The sequence below is a fragment of the Phyllobates terribilis genome, unplaced genomic scaffold (genome assembly GCF_046119375.1).
Source record: "Phyllobates terribilis strain yellow unplaced genomic scaffold, ASM4611937v1 Scaffold_5__5_contigs__length_657084704, whole genome shotgun sequence".
Taxonomy (NCBI): Eukaryota; Metazoa; Chordata; class Amphibia; order Anura; family Dendrobatidae; genus Phyllobates; species Phyllobates terribilis.
This window is the reverse complement of record NW_027362765.1, coordinates 535651995-535677789: the sequence shown is the minus strand read 5'-3', so window position 1 is coordinate 535677789 and position 25795 is coordinate 535651995. Positions and strand designations below refer to the sequence as shown.

The window sequence follows — 25795 nt, the reverse complement described above, 5'->3', positions numbered from 1 at the left end:
CTTGGATAACGTCTTATTCGAGTATTGTCGGCGTGCTCGGCTAATATGTTTGACTCCCTGTAGCTGCATGTTTTGCGGCGGTAGACAGACGCAACACATGCGGGGATTGCGTGTTTGTTATACCAGGAAAATGGAGCGGAGCAGAGAAAAACACAGGAAGCCGAAAGGGCGGAGACTCTGGCATGCATGAGGTTCACCTCCCACTCCGTTTGGCCACTGCTCGATAGCCATGCTGATTAGCCAGCATGTGAGAGAGGGGGGCATGGCTAAGCCGCGAGAAAGTTGGGGTCTCGATGAGAGTCCCATCCCGGCAGGGAAACCCTGAAAGACCGCGCGAAAACCAAGGGACTGGGAGGGAGAAGCGATCCACCCAATCAAATAACCCTTCGACCAGTGAAATGGTACAACAACGAGACGCCGGGAGGCACGCAGCCCAAGGAGCTTGCACTAATGAGTGCCCGGCCAGGACTACAATGCCAGGACACCTCTGGAATGCCATCTGTATGCTACAAGGCAGCCAGTGCAACGCAGGACTGCAACAATTGACATACTTATCTGTCCTGAAGAGGCCTGATACTGTGGCTAGGCATCGGGAAGTCCAGGCTCCATCTTTCGCTCCATGCAACTCGCTATGGAGGGCAGGCATAAGTCAAAATGCAAAAGAATGAACCACCCCAGGTACCTGATTGCCGGCTACATCAAGGTAAACGGTCCTGCCATCATGATGAGAGAAGATACAGGCTGTACTCTCCATCACTCCGTGGGGTGAAGCAGAGTGGCATCATTCCACTATTACCCATACTAAACCTATCCAAGGCAAACGATTTGAGGAAGAAATTCCAGCACCAAGAAAAAATAAAAAAAATAAAAATTATTAAAGCGGCTTAAAATCACATATCAGAAAAAGTATATTGAAAAAGATGAAAAAATGTGCTCCGTGACTGAAATAACAAGCTACCTGTGACATATATTCAGGAGGTTTCTCTCTACTCCACATACCTATGAATAAGGACATGTTTGCAAGAAATGCGTAAGGTGTCTCATAGTGACACCTACCCCCCCCCCCCATTTTTTTTTTCCATTTTATGAATATACATTTTCTGATATGTGATTTCTTAGTTGTTTGTCCTTATGCCAGGGACACTGGCCCCGTTCATTCTGTGCATCATCTTTTGGATCATCCAGTACTGCACTCTTCCTCGGTGAGCTGATAAGTCCTTTTATCTATCCAAGGCCAAAACAGGACTGAGACTCAGAACCATGTCTACCTCCGACGTGACACTAAGCTACATTGAGAAGCTTGGTGCAGAGGGGCTAGGTATAGTCTGCTGGAGAGGAGCGGAGTTTTTTTTGTTAAGGTGCATTATTAGTGTCAACGTCCAGGTGGCAACAGACTTGACCCATGGTTCCTGTGTCCCCCAATGAAGCAACTGAGAGGGCACCTTACCGAACAAGCTACCAAACTACTTTGCCTGGTAAAAAAAGATGCACCTCATTGACCTCTCAAATGAAAAATTACAATACAGCATTTTTTAATTCTGACGACAAGGACCAACTCTTAAAAGGTGTTCTGCCCAGTACCGGCTCCGAGCAATCACAGATCGCTACTGCCGGCAAATCCGCTGCTTTACGTCGGCAGAGAAGCTACTCCAGAGCAGAACAGAAGAGAAGAAGCTCCTCTGTCTACATGACATCACTGGAAGCCGGAGAATAGCCGGCAGGACTTGATTGTCCGGTGGTCGGCTATCTTGGAAGTCTCTGTTAGAAAAAAAACTAACAGGAGGGTTCTATTTTGTGGTCACGTGACCTGCTGCCTATTTATTCCAGCTCCGCCCTTCTGGCTTTGCTGGACTTCAGTGTTACTTTGACTCTTAATCTAGCCAGGTGCTTGGTCCTTGGACCTCTAAGTATTTTTGTCTGTTTGTCTTTTTGCTCCGCTACAACTACTGCTAGGAGGTGTCCAATTTTGTCCCAGTCCTTAGTACTTTTAGGGTCCCCTCCCTTATATCTATAGGTCTGCGTTCAGACTAGCTGAGGACGAAGGCGGGTCTGTTCACAAGGAACAGGTTGCTCGCAGCATCGTAGGGAATCAGCTTAGTTCTATTGTAGGGACAGTTTTCCTATCTTTCCTTAGTTCTTGTAGCAGATCATAACAGTAAGTCCAGCCCAAAATCTAAAGAAAAAAAAATCCTAAGGAACGAGATCCGGAGATCAGCATGGTGTCTGTTCAGGAATTGGCTCAACGCCTACAGGGATTGTCTCTTGAGGTGGCCGATCTCCAGCAACACGTGAGTAACTGTCCTGGAGCGCATTTTGTTGAACCGAAGGTAGGACTGCCTGATTTTTTTTATGGTAAACAACAAGATTTTTTTTCCTTTAAAAATGCTTGTTTATTATATTTTCGTTTGAGACCCAGGTCCTCTGGGAATGAATCACAGCGCATTGGGTTTGTCATGTCACTTTTGCACAAGGAACCAAAGGGATGGGCCTTTTCTCTCCAACCTAATGATCCGTGTTTTAGATCAGTGGAAGATTTTTTTTCTGCTATGGGGTTGTTGTATGACGATCCTGATCGAGTCTCTTCTGCTGAGACACAACTGAGACGTTTAAAGCAGGGGTCAGGTGATGTTGAAAATTATTGTACTCACTTCAGAAGGTGGTCTTCTGAAGTGAGATGGAATGATTCGGCGTTAAAATGTTTGTTTCTTGCTGGTCTAAGTGGAAGGGTTAAGGATCTGCTGATTGCTCTCCCTGCACCTGGAAACTTGCAAGAAGCCATGCAATTAGCTATACGGGTGGACAGGAGACTGCGTGCCAGGGTTAATTGAGGAGAAAACTCCTGCTATGGCAGCTCCTAGTCATCAGAGGGTCTGCTCGGACGACGGAGAACCGATGGAGATTGGGGCGATGCCACTCCGCTCTCAGGAAAAAGACCGCAGGTTTTCCAAGGGATTGTGTTTTTATTGTGGTAAATCTGACCATTTTGTTAAGAACCGTGAGCTTCTGTTAAACAAAGAAAAAAAAGAATGTCAGTTACGCCCGTATAGCTTGTTTAAACTCTAAGGGAGTATTTCTTTCAGGGAGTACCTCATTTCAGGAGGAGCTGATTGAATTTCAGGTTTTTGTGGATTGTGGCTGAATGTGATAAGGGATTTTTGGAAAAACTTAAATTGGAACCTAAACCTTTGTCATCTCCTATTTCTGTGGTTGCTGTTGATAACACTCCTTTGAAATGTGTTACTCACAAGGTTTTTGGATTTCCCCTCACTATTATTGGTATTCACCAAGAGAATTTGGATTTAGTGGTATTAAATAGTTTACCTTCTCCAGTAGTGTTAGGTTTACCTTGGTTAAAACTGCACAATCCTTTACTGGACTGGTCTACTAATGAGATTAAATCTTGGAGTCCTAAGTGTTATGATAAATGTTGTAACGGTCGCATTGCTGCTGTGGAAAGAGGGGAATTACCTGTACCTATTCAGGATTTTTGGAAGGTTTTTTCAGAGGAGGAGTCGCAAATTCTACGTCCTCATAGGGACTATGATTGCACCATTGAGTTTCTTCCTGGAGCTACTCTTCCTAAGTGTCGCTTATTTAATCTTACTATCCCTGAAAGAAAAGCCTTGGAGGAATACATACAGACGAGCTTGGCTGCTGGTCACATTAGACCTTCTAAGTCACCTGTGGCTGTTGGATTTTTTTGTGTAAAAAAAAAAGACAGCGGTTTACGTCCATGTCTGGACTTTCGCGAAATTAATAAAATTACCGTACGCAATTCCTACCCACTGCCGTTAATTCTTGACTTGTTTAACCAGTTAGTGGGGGCCAAGTGGTTCTCTAAAATTGATCTCCGGGGGGTATACAATTTGTTGTGAATGAAGGAGGGTGATGAATGGAAGACTGCTTTTAACACTCCGCTGGGTCATTTTGAGAATCTGGTTATGCTTTTTGGTCTTACCAATGCACCAGCGTTTTTTCAGAACCTTATTAATGACATCTTGAGACCTTTGATTGGTAAGAATGTGGTGGTGTATTTGGATGACATTTTGATTTATTCGCCAGATCTGGAGTCTCATTGGCAGAGCGTACGTGAGGTATTGCAGTTATTAAGTGACAATTCACTTTTTGCTAAGCTGGAGAAATGCGAGTTCGCTGTGCGGAGAATTAGTTTTTTGGGCTACATTATCTCCAACGAGGGCTTTGAGATGGACCCGGTGAAGGTTCAGGCTGTGCAGGAATGGCCTAGGCCTATTGGTTTAAAATCGATACAGAGATTTTTGGGTTTCGCCAATTATTACAGAAAATTCATTAAGAATTTTTCTAGAATTGTTAAGCCGGTGACCGATCTCACCAGGAAAGGTGCGAATACGGTCCAGTGGACTACTGAGGCCATTGAAGCTTTTGTGTATCTCAAGGAGAGGTTCGGTTCTGCCCCCATCCTTAGGCAGCCTGATGACACCAAGCCTTTTTTGGTCGAGGTTGATGCTTCTTCGGTGGGGGTCGGTGCTGTTTTGTCTCAGGAGAACAAGGATGGGGTTCATCCCTGTGCTTTGCTTTTTTTTTTTTTTTTTTTTTTTTCCGAAAAAAATTTCTGAAACCGAACTTAATTACGATGTTGGTAATCGGGAATTGCTGGCTATCAAACTCGCATTTGAACATTGGCGTCATTTCTTGGAGGGTGCTAAATTTCTCATTCAGGTATTCACTGATCATAAGAATCTGATCTATCTAGATGCTGCCAAGCGCTTGAATGCCCGTCAGGCTAGGTGGGCACTGTTTTTTTCACGGTTTAATTTTTCTGTTACTTACATCCCTGGTACTAAGAATGTTAAAGCTGATGCTTTATCTCGCAGCTTTTCTCCCATGGCTGGTACCGATGAGGAGGAGAGCATTTTACAGGAAGGAGTTGTGATAGCAGCATTGGACTCCGTTTTGGAAGATGGGATTCTGAAAGCCCAAGAGCATGCCCCATCTAACACTCCCCATGGGAGGTTGTTTGTACCTAGAACCTTTAGGAAAGAGTTGTTTGTGGAGTATCATGAGTCACGGTTGGCAGGTCATCCTGGAATTTCTGAGACTAAGACTGGTAGGTCGAAGTTTTTGATGGCCTGGGTGGCAGAAGGAAATCATTAAATGGGTGCGTCAATGTACGGTGTGTGCTAGATCAAAGGCTTCACATGCTCCTGCTGCGGGGTTGCTTTGCCCTCTGGAGGTTCCTAGTGCGCCTTGGACGCATCTTGCAATAGATTTTATTACTGACCTTCCTGTGTCCGAGGGTTTCACTGTCATCTGGGTGGTCGTGGACCGTTTTAGCAAGATGTGTCACTTGGTTCCTTTCATTAAACTACCCTGCGCTAAGACACTCGCTAAGGCTTTTGTCAAGGAAATTGTCAGACTCCATGGCGTTCCCACCGACATCGTTTCTGATTGGGGACCTCAGTTTGTGGCTCGTTTTTGGCGTGCCTTTTGTGACAGGTTGGGAGTCCATTTGTCATTTTCATCTGGGTATCATCCCGAGTCTAATGGACAGACAGAAAGAAAGAAAGAACCAGGATGTTGAGCAGTTTTTGCGATGTTTTGTGGCAGACAATCAAGAGGGGTGGTCTGAGTTTCTGCCACTTGCTGAATTTGCTCTTAACCATACATCCTCTTCTGCTGGGTGTTCTCCGTTTTTTTGTTGTACTGGGAGACATCCGTCGTTTGGTTCGTAAGGGCAAGGGCAGATGATGTTTCTGCTCCTAGATTTATCAGAGCGTTTCACAGGAGGTTTCCTGATAGGCCTGGGGGATCCGGAGGATCCTCATAGAAGAGGGGGTACTGTTAGAACCCTCCTGTTAGTTTTTTCTATTTTGTGGTCACGTGACCTGCTGCCCATTTATTCCAGCTCCATCCTTCTGGCTTTGCTGGACTTCAGTGTTACTTTGACTCTTAATCTAGCCAGGTGCTTTGTACCCATCTCTATAGTTTCCTTGGTCCTTGGACCTCTAAGTATTTTTCTCTGTTTGTCTTTTTGCTCCGCTACAACTACTGCTAGGAGGTGTCCAATTTTGTCCCAGTCCTTAGTACTTTTAGGGACCCCTCCCTTATATCTATAGGTCTGCGTTCAGACTAGCTGAGGACGAAGGCGGGTCTGTTCACAAGGAACAGGTTGCCCGCTGCATCATAGGAAATCAGCTTAGTCCTATTGTAGGGACAGTTTTCCTATCTTTCCTTAGTTCTTGTAGCAGATCATAACAGTCTCTCCCATACACAGGAGTGTTTGTATAGCCGAGCATTCCTGTGTTCTCTATGGACAGCCGTTACCAGACATGCTTGACAGCGGCTTATCTCGGGAACAACAAAAGAATCATTCCAAATTGGACACGCTGGATCCCTAACTCCCCTGACAATCAGGGGAGTTAGGGCCAATCATAATACAAATACACTAGCAGGCTGCAGCCGACCTCCATGATAAAGGCGGGTGCAGCACAGATGCAAAATACTGGTTTGCTGAAAGTAAGGTCACTTTTTTGTGATTTTTTTTTTTTAATTCATGTCTTTTTGTGTTTGGTTAAGTGCACATGTAGCGTTTTTTTGCTGCGTTTTCACGGCGGTTTTTCCGCATCAAAAACGCTTGGTAATTGGTCTGCCAGCTAATGCAATGGCAATCCTGATGTGCTGTGCACATGATGCGGAAATCTCCGCTCAGGATTGTCATTGCGTTTAAAAACGCAGCATGTCCTTTCTATGTAGCGTTTCTGCAGCGTTTCCCGCCCATTGACTTTAATTGAACCGCAGTAAATGCACAGGTATAATATTTATACCTGTGGATTTGCTGCAGTTCAATTAAAGTCAATGGGCGGGAAACACTGCATAAACGCACATACAGTGGTACCCGGGTCGGCTGGGGAAGACTACTACTCCCATCATCCGACCGCCGCTCCGGCTGATAACAGCGAAAGCGGCGCGACTGAGGACAGTAGTAGTGTCCTCAGCCGAGCCGGGGCAGTGCGCTGTGTAAAAAAAAAAAAGTAAAAAAATATTTAAAAAAAAACACCAATGCTCACCTGTCCGGTGCCCCCCGGTGTCCCCGGCGAGGTGTTCAGCCTGGCAGTACACTGACTGGAGCGCTCTCGCTGCCAGGACCTGAGGTCATGTGAGCTCTAAGCTGAAGATCAGCTGAGAGCTCCGGGACCTCACTTTACGGCACAGGTGCTGCGTGGGAAGATTCTCAAGGTGCTGATCAGCTGATGAATCCAAGTGACCTCACTATTGCAGCAAAGCCATGTACACTGACAGGAGTGATTTTACACTCCTGTCAGTGTACATTGCGGTGTTCTACAGCAGTGACATCAGTGATTGCTGATGTCACTGCTGTAGAAGTGACCCGGATCGCCGAGGGACAATCTGGATTGCGTCGTGACGGCGGACAGGTGAGGGCTATGTCTGTTTTTTATTTTTATTTTTTTCAGAAGATCGAGGGATTCAGGGACTGGGCATATTTTTGCTGAGTCCATAAAGTTGCATTCTATTGAACGCAGGCAAATCCACATGTGTTCAATGAACCATGCATATTTACCGCATTCAATGCATTCTAGTGGTCAAATTTATGTTACGGAGACAAGCGACTCTGCAAGAGAATTTGACATGCTGCGGACCTGAAAGACGCGCCGCATGACCGTATCCGCGGGTGATTCGCAGCCTCTGATGCATGCATAGTGGACATGGGATTTCTAGAGATCCCATCCATTCTGCTGCAACATCTGGACGCTGCGGGTTTGACGCTGTGTAAACACGTAGCTTCAAACCTGCAGTGGCTCCTGATTGTGGGCACATACCCAAACTCACCCGCAGCACGTCAATTTCTGTAGCGGAAACACCAGTCTCCACTGCAGAGTGCGGCATTAGAACACCGCATTTTGGACGCAGCAAAAATACGCTGCGACCGAAGAGCTACTTGTCGCTGTTCGTGGGGACGTAGCGGCTAATGAAACAGCTGTGAGCTGTTAATAATGGCCCGGGAACATGTTTGCCTAATGGCACCTTTCTAGGCTAAAAATAGCAGCTTTCAGCTGCCCCAGAAAAGACATAAATGGGAATGCTAATGAAGATCGGGTATATAGGATTAGCTGACACCTAACCCTTTTGTTTGGTGATTACAAGTGTCAATCATATTCTTTCATCACCAAACCTAATTAAAGTAAAGAGTTAACCCCTTCGCAACCCTGGGATTTTGCGTTTTTGCATTTTCGTTTTTTGCTCCCCTTGTTCCCAGAGCCATAGCGTTTGTATTTTTTGGTCAATATGGCCGTGTGAAGGCTTATTTTTTGCAGGACGAGTTGTACTTTTCAATGCCAATACTAGTTTTACCATATCGTGTACGGGAAAACGGGAAAAAAATTCCAAGTGCGGTGAAATTGCAAAAAAAGTGCAATACCACAGTTTATTTATTTATGTTTTTTACCACGTTCACTGAATGCTAAAACTGACCCGCCATTATTATTCTCCAGGTCATTAAGAGTTCGTAGACACCAAACATGTATAGGTTCTTTTTTATTTAAGTGGTGAAAAAAATTCCAAAGTTTGGTAAAAAAAAAAAAAAAAAATAGCGCCATTTTCTAAGACCTGTAGCGTCTCCATTTGTCGGGATCTGGGGCCGGGTGAGGGCTTATTTTTTGCGCACCGAGCTGAAGTTTTTATTGATAACATTTTGGGGTAGATCCGATGCTTTGATCGCCCGTTATTGCGTTTTATTGCAATTTTGCGGCAACCAAAAAACTTAATTCTGGCGTTTAGAATTTTTTTCTCGTTACGCCGTTTACCGATTGGATTAATTCTTTTTTATATTGATAGATCGGGCGATTCTGAATGTGGCGACACCGAATACGTGTATGTAGGGTTTTTTTTATTATTATTTTATTTTGAATGGGGCGAAAGGGGGGTGATTTAAACTTTTATATTTTTTAAATGTTTTTTATATTTTTAAAAACTTTTTTTTTTTCACTTTTTGCATGCTTCTATAGTCTCCATAGGAGACTAGAAGCAGCAATTGTCTGATCGCCTCTGCTACACAGATGATCAGCAGATCACCTGTACGTAGCAGAAATGGTCCTGTGCTATGAGCGCCGACCACTAGGTGGCGCTCATAGCGACCCGCTCATGACAGCCACTGGTGTCTGCTGCAGACCCAGGGTTTTCATGACCACCCATAGGTGACTCGTGATCACTTGACGGGGTCGCCGATGGGCGGGGTAAGTGACGCGCTTCCGGCGCGGCGCTGTTAAATGCCGCTGACAGAGATTGACAGCAGCATTTAACATGTTAACAGCCGCGCGTGGATCGCGATTCCACCCGCGGCTGTTGCGGGCACATGTCAGCTGTAATAATCAGCTGACATGTGCCCGGTTCAGTGCGGGCTCAGTGCCGGAGCCCTCACTGAACCGGGGGATTACAGCCTGTACGTACTAATACGGCACAGGCTGTAAAGGGGTTAAGCATTTTTTAATGCTTTTTTGCACATCAATGAATGCTTTTTGGAGCTAAATCGTTAACTGAAAAGAAACGTGGGACATTGCTTTAACCCCTTTGATTACTGTCAGAACTGGGGTGAGTATATTGGTTAATTTAAGAATGTGTCTGTTGTATTTCAAATAAAGTGTTTGCTTTGTGTGTGTTTATTTAAAAAACGCATCAAATAACGCGTCAAAAACGCGCGTTTTTTTTTTCTGCAGCATTTTTCCTGTCATGGAGATGCAGAAACACTCGCTGCCTTGGGGTAACCCTGGACTCGGAACTCTCCTTCAAACCACATATCCAAGCCCTTTCCACTTCCTGCCGACTCCAACTCAAAAATATCTCCCGGATCCGCACATTCCTAAACCATGAATCTGCAAAAACACTAGTGCACGCACTCATCATCTCCCGCCTTGACTACTGTAACCTCCTGCTCTGTGGCCTCACCTCTAACACTCTCGCACCCCTCCAATCTATCCTAAACTCTGCTGCTCGACTAATCAACCTGTCCCCCCGCTATTCCCCGGCCTCTCCTCTGTCAATCTCTTCACTGGCTCCCCATTGCTCAGAGACTCCAGTTCAAAACCCTAACCATGACATACAAAGCCATTCACAACCCGTCTCCTCCATATATCTCCGACCTAGTCTCCCGTTACATACCTGCACGCAACCTCCGATCCTCACAAGATCTCCTGCTCTACTCCCCTCTTATCTCCTCCTCCCACAACCGTATACAAGATTTCTCCCGTGCTTCCGCCCTACTCTGGAACTCTCTACCCCAACGTATCAGACTCTCGCCTACCGTGGAAACCTTCAAAAGGAACCTGAAGTCCCACCTCTTCCGACAAGCCTACAACCTGCAGTAACCACCGCTCCACCATACCGCTGCACGACCAGCTCTACCCTCACCTACTGTATCCTCACCCATCCCTCGTAGATTGTGAGCCCTCGCGGGCAGGGTCTTCGCTCCTCCTGTACCAGTCGCTGTCACATTGTGTTCAAGATTATTGTAATTGTTCTTGTATTATACCCCTTTTTCACATGTAAAGCGCCATGGAATAAATGGCGCTATAATAATAAATAATAATAATACTGCAGAAATTTCGGCTTCAAATCCTGAAAGTGCGCACATAGTCTAATGTATATGGGAGCATAAGGCTATCGGACGAACCCATCGTTATTTGCCTTAGTCCTTCATCATATTAAAGGTTTGGGGTCTTTAACAAAATGGGTCCTGCAGCAGAACAATGAAAGGGGGGGGGGGGTCTGTTTTAAACATGCCAGAAGAAACTGCAAATGTTTTGCATATTGTTGCGAAAGATTGAACAAGTATTAGTATGCTTTTTCTTTATTTTATTTTTTAAATCACTGCATGTATGTTGTCAGAACAACTTTTTTTTCTAATGTATTTTGACATGTTATTTAGATACTAATGTTCCACACTTGGCATGTATCCACTTATTTCTGAAGATATTTTTTTTATAAAAAAAACAATCAAGTATTCCAATAATGTTGACCACAACTGTACATGAAGATGTAACCTGCACAAAATGCTGTGCTACTTCTACTAGTCACGTTATATACTATAACTCAAAGCTATATTCACTGTCCACACATCTTAGTGACATCCCAACCCATGGCGCCTGCAATGTGATCATCTCTGCTACACCGAGCTCTGGCAGGACAGTTAAACTACATAGTGCTTTTGGGGAAAAAATTTAAATCATAAGGAAAATTGTAATGCCCGTACTCCACTTTTTTGACAGAAAAAAAAAAAGTCACAAATATTGGCACATGCGATCTGTGTGAAAAAATGATACACTTCTCGCTACTTTGACCTCTACTGTCAATTTTTCAAATGTAACCACAAAAATGGGCAAGAAAATTGTGTAAATTACAGCACTAATCTAGATTTCATTTTCTGACAAATGAAGAGCCAAAACATGCGCCAAATTGCCATGTACCTCGAAATATATTTGACACATATTAGGCCAACAGACTTCATTTTAGAAGATGGCTTAAGAAAATTCAGTCTTAATAAATTTCTTTGCAGTGCATTTATCACACACGCACGCTTTCTCTCTGCTGATTGGCTGCAGTGCTCACATGACAATGTTACAAGACAACCCGCAGACACTGCGCCGACATCACCGGGACATTGGTCCCAGGGGACAGTATATGTTGTTTTTAGGTCACATGGGGCACCTTTTCATTGAACAAATAGGTGTCCAAATAGTGGATAACCTCTTTAATAACTTGACAAACTGTGTCTCTTGGGAGGCAGAGCATACTGGGATTAAAAAAGTCTGACATTTTAGTTCAAATTTAAGTCTTTTGTAGTATTTTATGCCAAAATCTGGGGTAAACTGTTTAGACAAAGTGAGTAAATGACTGCAATTTACAGAGTTATTTTGCAATTGATAAAGGTTTAGTGTACTACCTATTTAATTAGCTTATTACTGAGGACTGGTAACAACATACATCCTTATAAAGAGGATCCTATAAAATACATGAAAAATATTTGGAAAAATACACTGTACAAACACTAAGGTTTCACACAAATGGATATATCAAATGTAAAGGAGACACCTTATATCCTCCTCGTTCTCCGGGAAGCTCCAGAAAGCGATCCGCAGTTGTAGCTGCTCTGGGACTGGGGGATAAACCTTTTCGACCACTTCGAATGGAATGTGAAATGCTACCTGCTTGGCAGACAGTTCCACTAGGGGATTGACAAATCCATCTACCAAGAGAGGAAAAATAATAGTTACAAGATATAGAAACAAATTATGTCATGTCGGAAGACAACATTACAGTAGCCAGCTCTAAGAACAAACGTCCTTGCAGCACCATAGGTCATAATCAGTAAGCTCCTTTATAACACAGAATAAAGCTATATTCACATGTTGGGTTCATGCTGCGTTTTTTGCCGCAAATTTTAAGCTGTGTTTTACAGTACAAGGAAAAGCTATGAGATTTCAGAAATCTCATGCACACACATTTGGTTTTTTTTCCTGACTGATTTGGAAAACTGCGGCATTTTTGATAACTGCAGCGTGTCACTTTCAGCATTTTTTCAGGGTTTTTGCAGTGTTTTTTCATAGAAAGTGCAAAAACGCAGCAAAAAAAAAAGCAGGTTTCAGGTGTTGCTTCATTTTTGGTGCAAAAAACTCAGGAAGTTGCATCACGTTTTTTGGGGGTGCATTAAACTATCAGAATTCACAAGAGACAAATGTACGTGACAAAAACACAGCAAAACCTGATTTTTGTCTGCAGAGAAAAACTCAGCAAAATGCAATGTGTGAACATAGCCTAATATGGTTTTCAGAAGCTGCTTTTTAAACAACCATTTAGTATGCGTTAGGAAAGTTGGAGCAGCAGGCCAAAATATAGAAAAATGTAATCATGTGGTCAGTCATGGGTTACACATCTCAGGTACATGACAAGGATAAAAAATCCTAATAAAGCTTACATCAGCAGAAGTGACACACAAACCATTCTTACTATACATAAATGTATGATACATGTTTTTCAAAAGTCAATTGATAACAGATGTAAAACTAGACATGGCACAAAGTGATGAATGTAACCCAAGCGAACAATGGATTTTGTTATTCCTGGCACAGCATGTTACAGTTCATTTTAGTATTGGGTGTGTTGCATTTGTTCCTTTGTGTTATGTGTTACTTATTCCACTTCATAACCTCGCGGAGTCCTATTGCTGTGCCATTTTGCTCTGGTTCTCCGGTTCTCCCACAATAACAGGTGACGATTTCTAAATAATTTAATACCCTTTTAAAACAGCAGACAACTACCAGGTTCAACGCAAGAAATCAACACTTAAAAGGTGTTTTTCAGGAGTTTGATGCCGAAATACTAGAAATCTAAAAAAAATAATAATACTTGTGTGTTTAGGCTAGGACTACATGGCGACTTGTGTCACATGACAAAAGTTCTCTTGTATTGCACTGCGATGTAACATCAAAACCTTGCAAACTTTGGCCGCGTGGCAGGTATCGCGGTGAAAGTCACAGAGTTCTCCTAGCCTTAGGATACATTCACACTGCGTCTTTTTCCAACAGTCAAAAATGTCAGTTTTTCAAGCAGAAGACGATTCAGGAATTCTCTCATTTTCTCTAGAGTGTTGTAATTCCGAAACATATTTTATGTATAGATATATCTATATTTTTTTCTCTTCCTAAATGTTTTCTGTAGGTTTTATCCACCACTTTGTTGAGTTTTTATCTTTTTTTTTTTTTTTTTACAGCTTTTTCTGCGCTTTCTGGGTTTCTTTTTATTGCCATTTTCCGAACGCTTTTTTAAAATCCACTAAACAATGAAACAGTGGGGGTTGTTTTAGGCTATGTGCCCACGTTGCATTTATGAAGCAGAAAATTTCTGCTGCATAAATGCAAGTCCTCTCCCGGAAAAACGCATGCGGAATTCCGCACGCGTTTATCGCGCATTTTTCGCGCGTTTATCACGCGTTTTCCACATGCGGAATTGCCTTGCGTTTTTTATGCATTGGACAAAGGCAATTCCGCTTGCGGAAACGCAAAGTTAAATGACATGCTGCGGATTTTTGAACGCGGCATAAACGCTGCGGAAAAATCCGCAGCATGTGCATAGAAGTTGCGGAAACCCATTGGGGATCATGGGGTGCGGGTTACCAAGCGTTTTACAAGCGCTTCCGCTGCGGAAATTCCGCATCAAAAACGCTTGTAAAACGCTACGTGGGCACACAGCCTTAAGCAAAAACGCTGATAAAATGCTCAAAAGACACCTGGACGTCTTTAGCCTTCCCATTGACTACTATTGTAAAATATTGAGTGTGTTCCTAGCGAAGAACACCTAAGGAATGTTCAGTCATGGCCGAAAGTGTTGGCACCCTTGAAATTGTTCCAGAAAAAGAAGTACTTCTCCCAAAAAATTATTGCAATTACACATTTTATGTAAGTACATATTGAATTTCCTTTGCCTGTACTGGAACAACAGAGTAAAAAAAGGCAAATTGGACATAATGTCACACAAAACCCCAAAAATGGGAACAACAAAATTGCAAAACTTTTGGCACCTTTCCAATATTGAGGGTAAACAACTCTGTTTCCAACGTGATGCTGATTCAAATTCACCCATGGCAAGTAACATGTATGGGGAATATATAAATTACATGTGAAACCAAATAAAAAGGGGAGAAGTTAACTCAATCTTTGTATTGTGTGTTTGTCTGTGCCACACTAAGCAAGGAGAACAGAATGAGGAGAAGAGAACTGTCTGAGGACTTGAGAACCAAAATTGTTGAACAATATCAACAATCTCAAGGTTACAAGACCATCTCTGGAGATCTTGATGTTCCTTTGTCCACGGTGTGCAACATAATCAAAGAATTTACAAACCATGGCACTGTAGCTAATCTCCCTGGATGTGGACAGCAGAAAAAAATTGATGAAAAGTTGCAAAGCAGGATAGAGGTGGATAAGCAGCCCCAATCAAGTTGGAAAGAAATTCAAGCTGTCCTGCAGGCTTAGGTGCACCAATGTCAGTGTGAACTATCCATCCATATATGAATGAAATGAAACGCTATGGCAGGAGACCCAGGAGGACCCCACTGCTGATACAGAGACATAAAAAAAGCTAGACTGCAGTTTACCAAAATGTACGCGAGTAAGCCAAAATCCTTCTGGGAAAGAGTCTTGTAGACAGATGAGACCAAGATAGAGCTTTTTGGTAAACACAGTACACAGTACAGTCAAATATGGTGGACGTTGAAGGATGTTTTGGGGTTGTTTTGCTGCCTCTGGCACTGGGTGCCTTGACTGTGTAACCGGCATCATGAAATCTGAAGATTACCAAAGGATTTTGAGTCGCAATGTAGTGTGAAGAGTGGTCCAAAATTTCAGTTGAGATGTGCAAGAAGCTCGTTGATGGTTATAGGAAGAGATTGTTTTTTATTCCAAAGGGTGTGCAACCAAATATTAAGTTGAGGGTGCCAACAATTTTGTCTGTCCCATTTTTTGGTGAAATTATGCTCAATTTGCCTTTTCTCTCTTTTTGTGCTATTCCAATACACATAAAAAAATAAACATGTGTATAACAAAACATGTGTAATTGAAATAATTTTCTGGGAGAAAGACTTCATTTTATGGAACAATTTCAAGGGTGTCAACACTTTAGGCCATGACTGTACGTGCCTTCTTTTCAATATTTCCATCTTTCAAAGATGCTAAATGTTTAAATTACATTTAAAAGCCTGAACAAATTAAGTTCACGTTTTTTTCACATACAAATTAATAAAGAACATTCTTTTGATAATTTTGTTAGTGCTTTATCTGCCTTTTTTTTCAGTGGACCAGCTGATAAAAAGGCAAAAAAGACCCAGTGTTAACATATCTTATCTGTCTTTTTCTGAGCTCCTCTCAGCCCATTACTACCACAAAAAAAGTTCAGTTCAAAGTTGTGTGGTCTGTGGTCATAAATTAGCATAAGGGAGGTCAGTAAAAAAATTACAAACTCCCCATCAGAATGAGTTCACTGTTATTTTCCTAGATGGCCATTGTCAGATATGGCTTGTAAAAACAAGCACTTTTACAATTTACGGCTTATTAACCCCTTCCCGACCCGTGTCACACCGTTTGTGACATGGAAAACAGTTCGTTCCCGACCCATGTCACAGCGTCTGTGACATGGAGGGAAAGAGCCCCTGCAGCGCCTGCGAGCGGGGTCGCTCAGGTGTCACAGTTGCTACTGCAACTGGACATCCTGAAGTCGACCCCTCGGGGGGTGGATTAACCCCCCCGTGCCTGGGACCCCTCCAATTGGCTGTTTCATTTTCACTTTTAGTGAAACTGCCAATCGGTATGAATTAAATATTTCACCAATGAAAATTGGTGTAATATTTAAATCTGGGCATTGCCTGATGCTTACAGCATCAGCCATTGGCTGGGGGGAGTGTCACCTCTGTTCCCCCCCTCCCCCCAGATCTGATTGGGGGGCTAGCGTCACATGGATACTAGCCCCAATCAGATATGGAGGGATGGCTGAAACCTCCCAGCACCTTCCCAACCCTAGATCGTCTGCTGTGGACCCCCTGCTGTGGACCCCCTGCTGTGGACCCCCTGCTGTGGACCCTGTGGATCGCGTCTGCCGCCGCCACCGCTGATCAGCGGTAAGTATTGCCGCCACTCCCCCCGACCCCCCCTCCACCCCCCCCGCGACCCCCCCCGCCCCCCTCTCCACCCCCCCTCCACTTTCATGCCTGCACCCCGACCTCCGCTCCCTCTCCCACGTCTTCATCCACCGGCTGCTGCTCTCCTTCTGACAGCCGGTGGACTGTGATCACAGCAGCAGCAGGCTCAGTGTAAATGCCCTGCTCCTGTGATCAAACCCACCATCCCCCAGTCCCAGTGATATCACCCCCCACCTCCCAATAATCACCCCCTCCCCCAGTGTTCACCCCCCCTGTCCCCAGTGTTCACCCCCCCAGTGTTCACCCCCCCCTGTTCCCAGTGTTCACCCCCCCCCTGTTCCCAGTGATCACCCCCCCCGAAAACCCAGTAATCAGCCCCCTGCTCCTGCCAGCTCCTGCTCCCCTTTCTGCCCCAGTAATCACCCCCCGATGCTGCCGGCCTCCTACCCCCCCTTGCTGCTGCCGGCTCCTGCCCCAGTGATCACCCCCCTTGCTGCTGCTTCTGGCTCCTCCATCTCCTCAGCCCCCTCCTACGTCTGACCGCCCCATACGTCTGACCGCCCCCTACGTCTGACCGCCCCCTACGTCTGACCGCCCCCTACGTCTGACCGCCCCCTACGTCTGACCCCCCCCTACGTCTGACCCCCCCTACGCCTGACCGCCCCCTACGCCTGACCGCCCCCTACGCCTGACCCCCCCCTACGCCTGACCGCCCCCTACGCCTGACCGCCCCCTACGCCTGACCGCCCCCTACTCCTGACCGCACCCTACGCCTGACCGGCCCCTACGCCTGACCGGCCCCTACGCCTGACCGCCCCCACACGTGACTGCAGAAGGTTACACCAAGCACACACACGTACACTCACACTATAATAAAGTTTTGATTTTTTTTTTTTTTTACACACGCACAAAGCACACGAAATGTCCCGCCCGTCCCGCTCATCCCAGTCTAGGGCGTTCTCAGCTGAGGAGGCTATGTCAGGTTGGTGTGTGTGTGTTGTAGTGTATGAGATTGTGTGTGTTGTGTGTGTGTGTGGTGTATGCACTACAATATACCACACCGCACACCAACCTGACATGCACTACACAATGGTGTCCGCTAACAAATTGGAACCCTTTGCGTTTGGAGAGTCCCTGTGTGCCCAAATATTGGAGCTCACCAACAAGTGACCCCATTTTGGAAACTAGACCCCCCAAGGCACCTATCTAGATGCATAGTGAGCACTTGGAACCCCCAGGTGCTTCACAAATTGATTCATAAAAATGAAAAAGTGGAAAAAAAAACACTTTTTTGATTTTTACGGATTAATTTGTGAAGGATCTGGGGGTTCCAAGTGCTCACTATGCATCTAGATAGGTGCCTTGGGGGGTATAGTTTCCAAAATGGGGTCACTTGTAGGTGAGCTCCAATGTTTGGGCACACAGCGGCTCTCCAAACGGGACATGGTGTCCGCAAACAAATTGAATGGAAAATCGGCTCAAATTGTTAGCGGACACCATGTTGCGTTTGGAGAGCCCCTAATGTGCCTAAAAAGTGGAGCTCCCCCACAAGTGACCCCATTTTGGAAACTAGACCCCCCAAGGCACCTATCTAGATGCATAGTGAGCACTTGGAACCCCCAGGTGCTTCACAAAATGATCTGTGAAAACAAAAAAGTACTTTTTTTTTCACAAAAATTTTCCTTTAGCCTAAATTTTTTAATTTTCACATGGGTAACAGGATAAAATGCATCCTAAAATGTGTTGGTCAATTTCTCCTGAGTACACTTATACCTCATATGTGGTCATAAACCACTCTTTGGGCGCATGGCAGGGCTCAGAAGAGAAGGAGCGCAATTTGACTTTTGGAGCTAATTTTCCATTCAAAAAGTGAAATGGCGCTCCTTCCCTTCTGAGCCCTGCCGTGTGCCCAAACAGTGGTTTATGACCACATATGAGGTATCAGTGTACTCAGGAGAAATTGACCAACAAATTTTAGGATGCATTTTATCCTGTTACCCATGTGAAAATTAAAAAATTTAGGCTAAAAGAAAATTTTTGTTAGAAAAATAAAAATGTTCATTTTTTTCTTCCATGTGGCTTTAGTTCCTGTGATGCACCTGAAGGGTTAATAATCTTCTTGAATGTAGTTTTGAGTAGCTTGAGGGGTGCAGTTTTTGGAATGGTGTCACTTTTGGGTGTTTTCTGTCATGTACACCCCTCAAAGGGACTTCAAATGTGATGTGGTCACTAAAAAAAATGGCTTTGCAAATTTTGCTGGAAAAAAGAAAATTTGCTGATGAACTTTGAACCCTTCTAACTTCCTACCAAAAATTTTTTTTTTTTCAAAAATTGTGCTGATGTAAAGTAGACATGTGGGAAATGTTATTTATTAACTATTTTGTGTCACATCACTCTCTAGTTTAGCAGAATAAAAATTCAAAATTTGAAAATTGCAAAATTTTCAAAATTTTTCCCATATTTTTGATTTTTTCACAAATAAACGCAAATATTATCGACCTAAATTTAATACTAACATGAAGCCCAATATGTCACGAAAAAACAATCTCAGAATCGCTAGGATCCGTTGAAGTGTTCCAGAGTTTTTACTTCGTAAAGGGACACTGGTCAGAATTGACAAAAATGCCAAGGTCTTTAGGGTCAAAATAGGCTGGGTCCTGAAGGGGTTAAAATTTACAGCTGTCCTTGTTATATTAACCTGTGTTCTAGCTGTAAGCACTGTGCTGAAGATGGCCAGAATTAGGAGGTAACATCAAACTCCAGTGATCCTGGTCAGCTACGAAACAGTGCTTACTAGCTCAAAAGAAAAGAGCTTGTAAGCACTGCACATGTTCTGCTGTCTTGCAGCGGTGGTCGGTCTTCAAGAAAAAAGTGCTAATATCTCAAGAATGGCTGTAAATTTTAATAATTGCAAAAATGATTTACAAGCACTAATTGCCAATACCTAAAGAAGAAGATGGGAATAACCCTTTAAAGCAGCAGCATGTCATTTTCAGGGAAGCAAAGAGCCAGTAAACGCCAAACGGTACAAATTTTTAATGAAACCCATCTGAAAAATATATTTTTAACATGAAATGCACGCATTTAAGAACGGTCAGGTCAGCAAAAAACCACAATGTTGGAGTAAACTCAATATCAACATAAATCCGTCCACCACTTTCTAAACACAACAGGACGCCAAGGGTATTTTTGGAAAAGAAAACATCTTTGTAAACCCATAAAAGTGATAAAAGAAAAAAAAAATAACCCTGGATCTAGCAGAAATCTCATGTTTAATGAAGCCCTCACAAACTTTTTCACTAAACCTGCCTATATTTGTATGGCGTGTACTGTGAATGTGTGAACATACTCACCTACAGCGACGTCTTCTTGGATATCCAGCGCCGTTCTGCTCCTCTTCTCAGTGACGTCACCGCTCTTCAGACTATGCAGCTCACTCTTTGCTGTGTGTGAGCCGGAATTTTTTTTTACAATGAAAGCCTATGAGGCCACGTTCTGACACTCCATAGATGTACACTATAAAAGCCACTTCCGGATCACGCAGAGCGCAGCGTCACCCAGAGTCTGCAGAGCAGACTTACCTAATGTCCTGTATTGCCTGTACATGAAGTGGCAAAGCGAATCAAAAATACTATACTACATTTCTAATTGGAGGTATTTGCTAAATATTATTATTATTACACCTACTACATATTGGGATAGGATCTTGGAGATGGGAATACCCTTTTAAGCATATAAAAAAAAAAGTCTCCAAACACAACCTCTTTTAAAGTAAAATAATAAAACACATATACTGATATGACATTAAAAAAAGAAAAAGAGCACATGCCCCTGGCATTAGAAAATGTTTGCCATATGGTGCCCACACCAGAGTACCTTGTATTGGCCTTATACAGTGGGATAAATGTGCCAAAGCGTACAAGGAGTATTCTCAGCAGTGGATCACTCAGATATAGAAGATCTATTAGAAATGTGTTTCTTCCTCATGTTCTTATCAGACTTGGACAGGCGTGTGATAGTTTTGCCAAGTTAGTTTCACGCACACATATCAGGATCATGTAAACATTACAGTATATAGCAGGATGACAGGAGTCCATACAACAATGGCAAAAAAAGAGTAGCCAACAGCAGTAAATGATATAGAAAGATATGGTAGCGACACAAAACTCTAGCAGGGAAGCACGGTGGCTCAGTGGTTAGCACTGTTGCTGTGTAGTGCTGGGGTCCTGGGTTGAAATCCCACCAAGGACAACATCTGCAAGGAGTTTGTATGTTCTCTGCATTTATGTGGGTTTCCTTCAGGTACTCCCGTCTCCTTCCATACTTCAAAGACATACTGATAGAGATTTTAGATTGTGAGCCAAAGTGGATCAGTGATGACTATGTCTACAAAAACATCACTGCACTATCAGAAATGATCCCAAGGTCATTTTTTTATGAATGGCACCTACAACATTTAGGAGAGGGCATGAGAAGCACTGAGGCTCACTAAATGTCCACCCAAATTAACCAGTCCCAGCTAGACAGCTGAGCCCTTCTCTACACACAGAGCTAAAACTGAAGAGGCCACAACCAGACTCCTCCAGAAGACCAACACGTGACCTTGTTCCTTCGAAAGAGAAGGCGTGTGCACGGATGTGTGCACAGTAATACGCGAGTACTATTTAGTGGCATAGATCAGCGCATTATTTGGGTATGAGAAGGTGGCACTTCCAGCAGCACTATGAAGAAACCCTCGACGTGTGCCATCATATATGCTTTAATGGGAGAATAACTTTGTAATACAGCATCCAATGTAACATGTCACCATTTTCTGTGTTCTCACATAAAATTAACAAAAAAAAAAACATGTAGAAGCAGAATCCTATGCACAAGCATAGTAGACACCCTTAGGAGGTGGGGTACCGAGCGGTAATACACTAGTGTGCATGAGATGTTGGAGGGTGAACCACGAAGATGTTGCTTACTCTTTGTACTGAACTTAATGGGTATCTATCTTTTGTACATGTGTACCTATAGGCTTGTGAGATTTACAGTACAGACCAAAAGTTTGGACACAACTTCTCATTTAAAGATTTTTCTGCATTTTCATGACTATGAAAAATGTACATTCACACTGAAGGCATCAAAACTATGAATTAACACATGTGGAATTATATACTTAACAAAAAAGTGCGAAACAACTGAAAATATGTCTTATATTCTGTAGCGCTGGCGTCCCTGCCCTCTGCTAGGCAGGGACGCTGCTCCCCTCACCGCTCTGCTGTCAGCGCGCGCTCCGTCCCGGCGTCCTCCTCCCGCTCTGCTCTCAGCGCGCGCTCCTCTCCTCTTAAAGGGGCCGCGCGCGCCGTCCTAAGGAGTCCCCGGCCAATGGCCGGAGGACTTCATCATATATAAGGCACCTCCTCCAAAATGGAGGTGCCCGAGCAATGTTGTTTGCACCTGTGTCTCACCTGTGCTTCAGCCCTCAGGTCCCGTTGCCAGTTACCTGCCAGTTACCTGCCAGTTACCTGCCAGTTTCCTGCCAGTTTCCTGCTAGTTACCTGCCTGATTCCTGCCTGAATACTTGTTACCTGTCTGCCAGTCTGAGGTCCGACGGTCTGCCTTACTACTCCTGTCAGTCTGTCTAAAGGACCAGCCTGCCCGCTCACCTGGGAGCGCATATCAGCTACCTGCCTGCTTGCCTGAGGTCCGACGGTCTGCCTTACTACTCCGGTCAGTCTGTCTATGGACCAGCTTGCCCGCTCACCTGGGAGCGCTTCTCCGTTATCTGCCTGCTTGCCAGCCCGGAGGCTCCGTTGTCACGTGCTGTGACCACCAGCTATCTCAGAGACTCTTGCCCGCTCACCTGGGAGCGCATCTCCGTTACCTGCCTACTTGCCAGCCCGGAGGTCCCGTTGTCACGTGCGGTGACCACCAGCTATTCCAGAGACTCTTGCCCGCTCACCTGGGAGCGCTTCTCCGTTACCTACCTGCCTGCCAGCCCGGAGGTTCCGCCGTCACGTGCCGTGACCACCTGCTATTCCAGAGACTCTCGCTTGCTCACCTGGGAGCACACATCTACCATCTGCCTGCTAGCCTACCCGGAGGCTCTGCCATCACAGGTCGTACCTACTCCTTACCCAGAGACTGCCCTGATCACTTGCCGTAACTCCCTGTCCGTTCACCCAGAGACTGCCACCCGCTCCCTTACAAGGGCCGCCCCCTTGTATAGTAGCTCAGAGGTTCCGCCTCCCGGACCCGTTACAGTTTGCTCGGGCAATGGAACCCGGTGGCACCCAAGCTCCCTCGCTCTCGGACCTCTGTCTTGAACTGTCCCGTCAGAAGTCCCAACAGGAGGCCATCCTGGGTCATCTGCGGAATGTTAATACTCGCCTGAACACCCTGTCTGATCCTGCAACTACGGCCAGTACCATGGTATCCTTTTCCGGACCCCGGCTCTCTGCACCTCCTCGCTTCGGAGGCGACTCCGTCCTGGCTCGGGGCTTCATAAATCAGTGCACCCTGCATTTTGAACTATTGTCCCACCAGTTTAACTCCGACCGAGCCAAAATTGCATTCATCATGTCCCATCTCACCGGGGAGACTCTGGCCTGGCTAAATCCTCTATGGGAGAGAGGAGACCCCCTGGTGTCCGACTTGCCTGCCTTTCTCACGGCTTTCCGGAAAGCCTTCGACGAACCCGGACGGAGGACCTCATCCGCATCATCTCTGTTACGCCTCCGTCAGGGAAGCCTCACCGTGGGTCAATATGCCATACGGTTCCGTACCCTTGCCTCGGAGCTGGCCTGGGATAACGAAGCTCTGGTATCCGTCTTCTGGGAGGGTCTGTCCGGCCGTATTAAAGATGAACTTGCTGGTCGGGACATTCCTACCACTCTCGATGACCTAATAACTCTTGCCACCCGGATTGACCTACGGTTCCAGGAACGTGCCAAAGAGGTCACCCGTGAAAAGGGGCTTCCACGTCTGGTTCCTACTTTTCTGAAACCCGTCACTCCTTCCGTTTCTCCCCAGGTACACTCTCCTGAGCCTATGCAGGTCGACCAGACCAAGATGGTCAAATCCCGTCAGGACTTTCGCCGTGCCGAGGGGAGCTGCTTCTACTGTGGCAGTAAGGAGCATCGGATCCGTGCCTGCCCGGAGAGGTCGGGAGAACGCCTGTGTCTAGGTTCGCTCAGAGGACTTGATCTAGACAAAAATAAATCCTCTCCATCCCTGCTGCTGTCTGTCTCAATCATCTGCGGGGAGAATCGTTATTCCGAACTAGCCCAACTTGACTCTGGAGCAGCCGGAAATCTTATTTCACTGTCCCTGGTGGAGAAATACCGCATCCCCACCAAACCTCTGGCTGTACCCTTGTCTGTTGTTGCCGTGGATGGGGGCCTCTTATCTCGCCCCATCCAATTCATCACCGAATCCATTACTCTGCAAGTGGGTATGCTGCATTCAGAGAGTATCTCCCTTCACGTTCTGCCTGGACTCTCTCACGCCCTCTTGCTAGGTCTGCCTTGGCTCCAGAGACATGCACCCGTGCTTGACTGGCAAACCGGAGAAGTCCTTCGCTGGGGACAAGACTGTCATAAAACCTGTCTGGTTCCCGTCCATTCCGTCCGTCCCTCTCCTATCCCAGCTAATCTACCTGGACTTCCGATTCCTTATTGGTCTTGTGCTGATGTCTTTGATATGGAGGAGGCAGAGACATTACCACCTCATAGACCATGTGACTGCCCCATCGATCCCGCCAGAGTAATGCAGGTGGCCCCCGTGAGTCTAAATTGTCTCCCTCCTGGTAAGACGTTCGTATCGGTACCTGATCGGGAGAGGATCCTACACTGGGGTCATTCGTCTAAACTAGCTGGTCACGCCGGTCAGAAAAAGACCCTCCAGCTTATTACCCGGCACTACTGGTGGCCTAACCTGCACAAGGATGTTATGGACTTTGTTTCTGCCTGTGTGTCCTGCGCCCGCAACAAGGTTCCGAGACACCTGTCGGCCGGCCGCCTTCTTCCTCTGCCAGCACCTGCTGCCCCCTGGCAGCATATAGCGATGGACTTCGTAACTGATCTGCCCGTCTCTGCCGGTTGTACGGTCATTTGGGTGGTCGCTGACCGCTTTTCCAAGATGGCTCACTTCATTCCCCTGCCAGGTCTTCCGTCTGCACCCGAGCTGGCTAGAGTCTTTATCCGCCACATCTTCCGTCTTCATGGCCTGCCCCGTCACATCGTGTCGGATCGAGGAGTACAGTTCACTTCTCGTTTCTGGAGAGCCACTTGTAAATTGCTAGACGTCACTCTGGACTTCTCCTCCGCTTACCACCCACAGTCTAATGGTCAAGTGGAGCGGATCAATCAGAACCTGACCAGTTACCTCCGGCACTTCGTTAATGCTCACCATTCTGACTGGGTGGATCTCCTGCCATGGGCCGAATTCTCGTACAACAATCACAAGAGCGAGTCTTCCTCCATATGGGAGAGTACCCGGTCCGCACTCCTTCTGTCATCCGAGCGTATGAAAAGGCACGCTGACAAAGGACGTCTGGATCCTCCTCAATTCCGTCCTGGGGATAAAGTCTGGCTCTCGTCCAAATATGTCCGGCTCAAGATCCCTTCCTATAAGTTGGGGCCTCGGTTCATCGGCCCACTGGAGGTTATCAGTCAGATCAACCCGGTGGCCTATAAATTGAAACTCCCGGCCAACTTACGGATCCCTAACTCCTTCCATGTATCTCTCCTCAAACCTGTGGTACTTAACTCTTTTTCTAAGTCTACAGGTACGCCTCTTGCTCCGGTTTCTGCTGAGGACGAGTTTGAGGTAGAGAACATTCTTGCCACCAAAAGGGTAAGAGGAAAGACCTTTTTCTTGGTAGATTGGAGGGGGTTTGGTCCTGAGGAGAGAACGTGGGAGCCCCGGGAGAATATCCATGCCCCTCTCATCCTAGCTAAATTTCTGTCTGGCCTAAAAAAGGGGGGGCCTAAAGGGGGGGGTACTGTAGCGCTGGCGTCCCTGCCCTCTGCTAGGCAGGGACGCTGCTCCCCTCACCGCTCTGCTGTCAGCGCGCGCTCCGTCCCGGCGTCCTCCTCCTGCTCTACTGTCAGCGCGCGCTCCGTCCCGGCG

General features: G+C 45.6%; 1 protein-coding gene across 2 annotated transcripts in view; it reads right to left on the bottom strand.

Annotated features, from left to right (window-relative positions):
* ZSWIM8 (zinc finger SWIM-type containing 8) overlaps positions 1-25795 on the bottom strand; it is a 109813-nt gene that overhangs the window by 66883 nt on the left and 17135 nt on the right. For both annotated transcript variants that reach the window (XM_073685798.1, XM_073685799.1), the window contains exon 2: positions 12082-12235. In XM_073685798.1, coding sequence (XP_073541899.1) covers positions 12082-12235 — 154 coding nt within the window. The remainder of the gene's footprint in view (positions 1-12081; positions 12236-25795) is intronic.